The sequence below is a fragment of the Gadus chalcogrammus genome, chromosome 19 (genome assembly GCF_026213295.1).
Source record: "Gadus chalcogrammus isolate NIFS_2021 chromosome 19, NIFS_Gcha_1.0, whole genome shotgun sequence".
In the NCBI taxonomy this organism is placed as follows: Eukaryota; Metazoa; Chordata; class Actinopteri; order Gadiformes; family Gadidae; genus Gadus; species Gadus chalcogrammus.
In genome coordinates, this window is record NC_079430.1 from 17,419,918 (window position 1) to 17,430,263 (window position 10,346).

The 10,346-nt window shown below is 49.1% G+C and overlaps 1 protein-coding gene across 1 annotated transcript in view; it reads left to right on the top strand.

Annotated features, from left to right (window-relative positions):
• Nucleotides 1-2,052: 2,052 nt before the first annotated feature.
• Nucleotides 2,053-10,346, top strand: part of mdfic (MyoD family inhibitor domain containing) — a 26,811-nt gene continuing 18,517 nt past the window's right edge. The window contains exons 1-2 of the mRNA XM_056579045.1: nt 2,053-2,061; nt 3,866-3,960. Coding sequence (XP_056435020.1) covers nt 2,053-2,061; nt 3,866-3,960 — 104 coding nt within the window. The remainder of the gene's footprint in view (nt 2,062-3,865; nt 3,961-10,346) is intronic.

The following is a 10,346-nucleotide window of genomic DNA, read 5'->3' on the forward strand; positions in this document are numbered from 1 at the left end:
CTCTCTCCTCCCCCCCCCCCCCCCCTGTCCCAGAGGATTGAGATGTTTCACGGGAGATTTATTTATTGGTGCGTTTCTCTCTGGCTTGGCGACCCCCCCTACCCCCCCCCCCCCCCCCCCCCCCCCCCCGATGAGACTGGTGCGTGTAGGGACACACGCTCTAGAGAGGGGAAAGTTAGACCGCAGTTTAGCATCTGATTATGATTTTGGATACGGGGCGGTCCGGCCGCGTCTAGCCCGAGCACGGCTCTAGATTTACTGCCGCTGTAGCCAATAATAATAGCAGCGACTGCAGGGACGGCATCTGTCTTCGGTTAGGACAGACAGATGGACAGACAGACAGCGAGGGGGACGGGGGGGGACCCGGCGTGCTCGTCCCCCTACTCTCAGAGAGAGTCATCTGAGGCGCTTTAGCACCGTCCTGGTCTCCTCCTTCACTCTCCTTTCCTCTTTGTGTTCTCTTCTCTTCGCCCCTTCTCCCCTCTCCTCTCCATTCATGTCCTCTCCTCTCTTCTGCTTTTCTCTCTTCTCTCCCCCTCACCGCTCCTTTCTTCTCCCTTGTGTTCCCCTCTCCCCCGTGTTCCTCTCCTTTTCTCTCACTTTTTCTCCACTTCTCCAAACCTCTCCTCACCTCCTTTCTTGTCCTCTCTCCTCCAATCCTCTCCTTGGCTCCTTTCTTCTCCCCTCTCCTCTCCTCCTCTCCTCTCCTCAGCACACCTTTCTTCTCATCTCCTCTCCTTTCCTCCTCTCTCCCCCTCTCCCTCCTCCCTGACATGGCTTGGTTACTCTTGATTTGTCGTTCAACCTTTTCTCCCCCCACACCCCCCACCGCCTCCTCCTCAACACCATTAAAGTCTCGCCCCCACCAACACCCAATCACCTCCCCCCCCCCCCCCCCCCGCCCCCTCTGATGTGGGGAGAGTTCATTAGAGATGTGCCTTTGATGGGCGGCGTTTTTTTTATCAAAACCTCTTTTTTTTTTTCTCCCCTTTTCTCTCTCCCTTCAAATACCTTGATGTCGAAGCTTAAGAATGCATTGTGCGGTAAGCCCTCCTTTCTGATGCGACTTATTTAGATCTGCATAGTAAATCAAGGAGTAAATAACCCAAGCGGCAGATGGAAGCAAGGAGATAAGGGTGGCCGAGTGGGGAAGTGGGGGGGGTTGTGAGGGAGGGGAGGTAGGGGGGGGGACAATCGCATTTGTATTTTGTTGTATGATGTTGACAGCAGCTAAAATTCACTAATCTAGCTCCTCCGATCTGCATTTCAAAGAAATCTCATTTAGCCGGACGGGGTGGAAGAGGATAAAGTTCCACCTCATTGTGTCTGTCTCCATCCTTTTTTTTTCTTCTTCTCCTTCCTCTCTTTTGCGTCGCATTCTTCGTTAATTTATCTGCCCGCGGATTTAACGCGTGCAAGGTCCTTGGTTGGAGTCCACGTTGGACATGCGACGGGGGGGGGGGGGGGGGGGTTTAAATACTGCAAAAGCGGGGCTGACGTCTAGACCGCGAGCTGAGGGTAATTACGAGTCTGACCGTGAATAGAATGAGTTTGAAGACTCATCTTTGTTCGCGCGAGGGGCCTGAATTGCCTCCAATAACACAGATAACCAGCGCTGGGTCCTTTTCCCTTTTTCCTTTTTTTGGTGGAAAATATTTGCCGACTTTTCCCATAAAGCGTCGAGGACGGTATTTACTCTAAAGATAAAATGATTGTGTACAGTAATCTGACTTGTTAGCATAATGTCCCCTTTCAGCGTCAGACTGCTCCTTAGATTAGTGATGTGGAGGTATTCATGGTCCGAGCGACTTAAATAGTTTATCTTAAACTTAACCGAAACGCCCGCCTTATGTAAATATATCCGCCTATAGCATTAGTGGACACACACACACACACACACACACATCCCTATCCCTATTTCCCTTCCTCATGAATACATAAATACTATTGCTCATATTTATGAGTTGATAGAATTTACCAATGAGTTTTATATTTGCTTAAGATATGTGTGGTATTTGTAAATCCCCACGGATTGGGAGGTCACACAGAGTAATGGCGTTCGTAAGGTTTTTTTCTCCCCGCCGCTGAATAGTGTGACATCTTCACATCACCGTTGTGGTATTCGTCGGATATTAAAAAGCAGCCCGACGAATCGCCTTTTAGCATCAGAATGGGGCTTTTCATGTCACTTTCTTCTTCCACATCGGAATCATTTTGTCGTAATGTATTCTTTTCGGGGGAAATATTTGCCTTTGAATTGTACCGTGTTCTTTGGTTACGGTGATGGCATTAGTCGCTCAATTCAAGTATTGTTGGAGGATTCTGTTTGCTACAACCTTCAGAACAACCTTCTATTATATAATGATAGATTGCGGCGCTGTTAAGCACTTGTCCGAATGAACACCTTGCCATCGTTAGCCAATTACATCGTATAGATGCGGTTTATTTGGAGAGGTCCTACAAAAATAAAAGCAGTTTTTTCTTTTTTTTACAGCCACAACCTTGTAAAACAGTTAGGAGTTCTGAGTAAGTGTTGCACACTTTGCAACACTTTCCTCAAACCATTCGCCTGTAGGCGAAACGCAAAGGAATTCTGGGAGGCTACAGTTGAAATGGCTCGTAATGGAAACCTCCTTTACGACAAAACATCACTTTTAAGTGTAACTCGATAGTCTAGTCGGTGAGTTAGGCTTGACTCCCAGCCCGAAAGACCGCCGGTTCAAACCCCCGAGTCCAAAGTCCTACCTGCAAACGTCCGTGAGCCAGAGGCCTTACCTTATTGAGTTACACCTACACACAGTTCCCTCCTAAGTTGCTTCGGATCAAAACAGCTGCTCATTTCTGCCCATAACATTTACGATATCTCAGGCATTCCGCAGCTGCACGGTCTAGTCATTCCCACATTCCCACCTCCCTGACTTTGACTTCGCAAACCCCCGGCGCGATCGTCAATGCTAAAGCCAGCGCCCGTTAACACGCGCGGCTGCCGCGGCATGTTTGGCCGTTTGGGTACGGTTGAATGAAAGGACACAAGGGTATCAAAGGTGTCAGATCATCCGTCCTGTGATTTACAGGAGGCAGAGAACTCGAGCCTTCCAGGTAGACTAACCTTTAACTTGAGTCAGCGCCCGAGGGGGGGTTGGGGAGAGAGCTGCATAGTTCTGTGTAGAGAAATGCGTGGCTGTACTGTACATTGCATCACGATGGTACGCAACCTGTGTCACTCACTCGCTCTCTCTCCTGGTCTCTCTCTCTGTCTCTGTCTTTGGTCTCGCTCTATCTCCCGCCCTCTCCGTCTCTCTCCCTGTCTCTGTCTCTCTATCTCTCTACTCCCGCTCTCTTTCTCTCCCCCCCTCTCCCCCCCTCTCTCTCTCTGTCTCTGTCTGTCTCTGTCTGTCTCTGTCTGTCTCTCTCTCTCTCTGTCTCTGTCTCTGTCTCTGTCTGTCTCTCTCTCTCTCTCTCTCTCTCTCTCTCTCTCTCTCTCTCTCTCTCTCTCTGTCTCTGTCTCTGTCTCTCTGTCTCTCTGTCTCTCTCTCACCCCCCCCTCTCTCTGTCTCTCTCACGCACACAAACACATTTGCGTAGTTAAAAAAAAAGCACATGCACTCACACGCTTCACTGAGAGTCCAGGTGCACTTTGCTGAAAGTTTATTGCGTTCGCCTCAGAGCTGTGCAGAAAACAGTCATCCCAGAGAGGAGAGAGAGGGTCACCTCCTGCCCGTACATGTTGCCTTTCTCCCCCGCAAGCATCGGAAAAAAACGAGTGGGCAGAAAGCAACCGACACGGCTCTCCTACGGATCTCTGGATGAACTGGATCGATTGGCACTAACGCTGTGTGGCTGTTTGTGTTTGTTTTCGTCTCAGGTAGCGGCCATCGTTGGATCCCAACCCCCCCACCCCCACCCCCCTGCCCCACCTAGCGTGCGCCCCTGTGACTGGACCCAGCCCACCACGCCAGGGTGAGTGAGCACAGCTGGACCCCTGTTGTACACACTGTATAAGCCCCTTCACCACTCGACCGCTGACCGTGACATAGGCATGACCTTTATTTGGAAAAAACAAACAAATTGTCAATTGTTAAATTAAATGTTTATGAATGAAGAAAATAAAACAAAAAGTTTCCCCAGATGTCCGTTGCAACACATCTCTCCAGAACTGTTTTAAGTGATCTAGATTTTCGTCAAACATTTATTTAACTTTGTGCCATTATTTGTGTCATTGTTATTCCCGTATCGTCCAGTCGTTAATCATCAGACGTTTCATAAACACAGTTGTCGAGGGCCTCCCGTTGCCGTGGCTCCCGTCATCATTGTTATCTCCTTCCCGCTGTATTTGAGAGACCGAGTTATCTAGTCGAGGGGGGGGGGGTCAATGGGCCCCACCACCCCCTCCACTCCAACCGACCCCCCCCCCCCCCCCCCCTCTCCAAACGTAACAAATCTTCATCTTGTCCACCTTGATAGAATTCCCCCTTCACTGCCCACTGCCCTGTTGGTTTTCACACACCACAGGTTTTTCAATCTACTCACTAGCTTGGAAGTTATGATATGCATTGAGACCGGGGCGGCAGGAGGGAAAAAAAACTGGACACCCAGTGAATATCAGATGTTTTAATAGTTTTCTGTTTTTCATTTATAGTCGTCCTCGAGAGAAGGACACAGTGGTGGACACAGGGTGCTAGTTCTTTTGCTTGGCTTCGAGGTTGTGAAATCTCAAGGCACTTGAGTTGCTAATGGTATTTGTATCATTGTATTGTGTTATTGTGGGTATGACCACCGCACAAAGAAAGCCATATATATATGCAGTGTGTTGTTTCGGTTGAAACTGATTCAACGTCTGAGCTGATCCTGTTTGTTTTATGTTCCCCTCGCAGGATGAAATATGCCCACTCTGTGACCTTAACACAAGACAGAAGAAACGCGATCTGAAAAACAAATCGGTGAGTGAATTAAAGTTCCCTACTGTGTGCTGTTATTGTCATACCCTGTTCCCTGGCGAAGTGACCCTCCATGAGCTGATAAGCTTGATGAGACAAACACATCTTTTGGGTGTGTGAATGTGTTCACTTGGAGGCAAATTATGTGCCGGTGAAATGGAAAGAACAAGAGGTTCAATGATTGGTACCAATTTTTGTTATTTTCATTTATTTCTCAATCTATTATGTACTTCGTGTAATTTGTTTGAGCGTTTTTTTTTGGTTTCCTGTTGCATTAGCAGATTTGCGACATCACATGACACAACAACACACAGTTTGATCCCATGAATGACGTAGATTCCAGGGTAAACAACTGATTTGCAGCATAGCTATTATTATGAATACAAAACAAAACATATCAAGAAACCAGCACTTCCTCTCAGCGTAACCATTTGACACGGTAGAGTTGTGTACTACAATGTTATTAGCCTAGAATCACAGCAGCGGTCAGCAGTTAAACAGCAGATTTAAACTTGAAAGACAAGCGTGAGTCGTTTCAAGTGGTTTCCCTGGCCCTTTCTCACAAAGGGGAGGAGGGTATTAAAGGTTGTTTGTCGCCATGTCAATGGTCCTATCAGGGCAAGGAATCTCGGGGCCCCAGCAATTATCCCTCAAACATTGCAACAGACTCCTGCAGACACGCAAACACAAATCCTCCCCCCGCACACACACACACACACACACACACACACACACACACACACACACACACACACACACACACACACACACACACACACACACACACACACACACACACACACACACACACACACACACACACACACACACACACACACACGTAATTATACAAACATGAGACTCACACACTTGCACACACATAGGCATACACACAAACACACCCACACACCCACACACACACACACACAAAGGTTCAGGCCGTACAGGTGTGTAGTCACGTACACACTCGGATTGTAACCGGTTTCAAAGTATGTGTAAGCGCGTCGCGTTTACATCCAGTGTTTACATTTGTGCATTCTGTCGGAGAGCAATATGTTGCCTCTGTTTGTTGCCAGCCCTTTTCTCATTTTACGATGTTGACAATCTAAATATTTAGCGAGAGCGGGTGTTTGGACAGCTAGCATGGACAGCTGCCCGGCAGCAGGAACCGTGGTTTGTACATTTGGCCGTTTGACCATTTTTTTAAATGTCACTGGCGCACACATACAGCGCACTCGAGTTGGACACAAAATTCAGGCCATTGATCTATTTAAACATTTCATATTTTTTTTCCAGTTTCTTTCTTTTTTGGAGTGAGAACACATATATATATATTTTTGTAAAAATCTCATTACCCCAGCCGCAGAATGGTGCCTTTGAGGTCTGCGTATGATTAAAAGCGCACAGAGGGAAGTAGAGACAGAGTGGCTTGGCTGAAGACCCAGAGTCCAGTCCGCCCCCCCCCCCCCCCCCCCCCCCCCAACCCAACCTCCCCCCCCCCCCCCCCCCCCCCATGAGTCCCATTTCCACAGGGCTAAGCTAAAAAACGCAGAGACTACCCCCTCCCATAGCCCGCCCCCCCCCTTCAATCTCTCTCCACCTAAAAGAGATTGGAATTATTCTATTTTAATTTGCATAGTATCCACTTCAAACTCTTCAAAGATGAACTCTTAACAGCAGATCCGCTCCTCTCTTTAATCACTGGGGGGGAAAAATAAAAAAAAATAGGGCGTCTTAATTGCCCGAACGCCATTGATGGGGCCGGATTGGCCGGTGCCAATGTACACTTTATGCATCAAATATATAATATATCCACAGCAATTAAGCGTATCTTCTGAAGCCCGCGTCCGTACAGCACGGTGCACCCCCCCCCCACCCCCCCTTCTCCACCCCTCTACACCCCCCAGCGACGATCCCTTAAACTTTCCAAATTGATTTCTTGTCGTAGATCAGAGGATCCCCTTTCCCCATCCCTCCGTCTCTCGCCACTCAAATCTCCAGTCCTCAAACGGGTCCTCAATCCCCCCCCCCCCCCCCCCCCCCCCCTCGCTATCTACGAGGGACCCACGAGCGCAGTGGGACCCCCAGGGGTCTTAACCCCTGGATCTCCTGACTCTGCTACTTAGAGTGGAGGGGGTTGAGGAGGGGGTGGTGCTGGTGGTGGTGGTGGTGGTGGTGCTGGTGGTGGTGGTGGTGGTGGTGGTGAATCAAAGGGACTTTGACCCTGTTGCCCCACCGGAGAGCCTCCCATTGTCTGCCTGATTTAGAATCTGGGGACAGAGAGAGTGTGGAGGTGGTGGGTTGATGTGTTGCCCCCCCCCCCCCCCCCCCCCCCAAACGTTGGCTCCTCTAATCTTTATCCACCATTAACCCCGGTGCACCGGTGTGTGGCTGAGAAGCGGGAGGGGGGGGGGGGGGGGGGGGGGCATTGGTCATTTCCCCCCCCTCTCCAAGCCCCCCTCCATTCACTGCCACCCAGAATATTTTAAAGTTAAGCCCCCCCCTCCTCCTCCTCCTCCTCCTTCTCAATCTTTTAACAAAAAAATTGTACTCATCAAAGGTTCGCTTTGCGCTCGAGTCCCTCGCCTCTCCCCCCCCCCCAATACACACACACACACACACACACACACACACCTTCTCCTCATCTCATGGGATCCGTTCATTCCTCTGCTTTCTGCTTCTCTCTGCATACCCCCCCTCCCCCAGGCCCCCTCTCAGGTCCACCGTTTAGTCCTTAAACCAAGGAGTAGACGGCGGGGAGGAAAGGGAGAGCGCGTCGATTAGAAGTTCCTCTGAGAGCTCCTGGAAGTTCTGCCGGTGTGATTTAACGAGGCCTGGTTTACGGCTCCCGCGGTGAGCGCAAATCGAGAGCGCGACGCAGGGTCGGGACGGGCGGTTTGCGGTGGATCTGACGTCCGGCTGTTTGCTGATCTCTTGCCCGGATTAGGAAGCCTTTTCTTAACACACACACACACACACACACACACACACACCCGAGCCCTTAACGTGCGAGTAGCGGACGTTCGATTCTCTGTTCACATACTTTGTTCTCTGCTCCTGCTCGCTCGCTCGCTCACTCACTCACCCCTCGCGGGCGACGCACCCCCTGACGAAACACATCACCCGTTGTTCCCGTAACTCCCGAAAAAACCTCCCAACCATAACAAAAAGTCCAAAGTGTGTGTATATGTTTTTTGGAAAACCTGCAAACTTCTGAGCCGCCCACTCAAGAACACTTCTCTGCAGACACCATTACCATCATCACAAGTCCCTCGTTCTCTCTGGCCTTCTTTCTTTCCACCTACAGTCTGTATTGCGTTTCTCAGCAAGTGTTAGTAATTTATCACCACACACACACACACACACACACACACACACACACACACACACACACACACACACACACACACACACACACACACACACACACACACACACACACACACACACACACACACACACACACACACACACACGCCTCCTCTCCAGGTCTGAGATGCAGTAATGAGGATCTGAGTAGAGAAACACGAGAGACCGACGATATGAAGGAGGACCGGAGGAGAAGATTGAGGACGGAGTGTTTGTACAGAGTGGACAGTTGCCATGGAGGGAGGAGCGACATTGGAGGGGGAGAGAGAGAGAAAGAGAAGGGTTAGGCTCAGGATGGGTATTGCCATCGCTCCCGATGGACGAGGGGCTCAATGAATCTATTGATCGACGCGCGGCCACCCCTCCAGAGTCAACACTGTCAACCTCGTCCGTCGCCTCGCGGCGCAATACTTTCTCTGGGTTTCTGCTTTAGCTCTCGCTCACTCTCACTCTTGCTCTCTCTCTCTCTCGCTCTCACTCGCTTTCTCTCGCTCTCTCTCTCTCTCTCTCGCTCTCACTCGCTTTCTCTCGCTCTCTCTCGCTCTCTCAGCACTCTAAAAAAAACATGTCATACTATTCCAAACGTAGAGTAGTAAAAACAACATAAAAACTTTAATTACGTAGTTCAGAATGAGCCCAATAATAGTATGATTTGAATTGTTCTTCTTCTTCTTCTTCTTCTTCTTCTTCTTCTTCTTCTTCTTCTTCTTCTTCTTCTTCTTCTTCTTCTTCTTCTTCATGTTTAATAAATTAAACGGTTAAATAACCAAATCTCTTCATACTGACAATGAAGGCATCTTAGGCCCCGGTGATCTTAATGCTACGTCGGCCATAACCACAGAGCAGTTACTGTATCGTCCGGGGTTCATAGGAAGGTAAGTTGGAGGGTTTAGGGTTCAGACACACACAAGATTGAACCAAACCCGGTGCACACCTGGCATTCGGTGCACGTCAACCGCGAGTACCACACACACACACACACACGCACACGCACACACACGGGCGTCTTTCCCTTCCTCTCCGACGTGAACGAGCGAGGATCTTGTGTTTCGCGTGTCATTCCGATCTCGGTGGGTTTAATTGGAGAAAAAAAAAAAGCAAAGGAGCATGGGAGTAGAGGGTCCGGTCGCCGTGGCGATCCTCCAGGAGCGAGAGATTATTGTGAAACCGAAGCCCCTGGGCACGCATGACATCAGAGTACCCTGACATCGGCTTGAACCCGTTATTTCAGGTGGGAAGAATTATGGGGTGGCTTCTCTCTCTCTCTCTCTCGCTCTCGCTCTCGCTCTCGCTCTCTCCTGCTGCAGGTGAAAGCATCCGATGAATTGGTCGCACACAGTTGCACATTCTTTAAACCCCCCAGCCACTCCCCCCCCCCCCCCCCCCCCCACTGACCCACCCTCCCACCAACCCGCTGAATCCAGCCACTGATTGTCCTGACAGTTTGAACCCCTGTGTTATCACTAGGCTGTCACACAGGCCCTATGGTTTATATGAGACCTTCCCTCATAGCTGTGTTTTATTTTTGCTCATTACAAGATTGGGGTCACCGGCGGATCCACATCGTCCCTGAACCCCGTTCTGACTGATGGTGTTTATTTCAGCGAGGGGATATTAGGTTACGCCAAAGAGCCCAGCCTTGGGTTTACAGCTACAGTCGGCTAGGTGTTATAGTTAGCTAACCAGTTGCATTGTCTTTTGTGTTATTACAAAAATCCAAAACTCAATTAAAGTAATTGCATGTTGTAGAAACTTACTTAACTTTGTTTTTATTTTGATTTATGATTTATTTTTCCATTCTTTTTGGCAAGAGAAAAAACCTTGAAACACTGAAAAAAACACTGAAACGACTCGGCAGAACAGTTATTTTTTTAACATTTAAACAAAATCAATCTAAAAGATTCAATGTAAGTAAGACTCAGAATGGCGTGTTTACAGTATTCTATATAATTAGATTTCTCCCGTGCGCCTTACACATCCAAATGACAAGAGATAACACACTCGAAGCCACAAGCGTAATTCCTTTTTAAATCTCGGGTT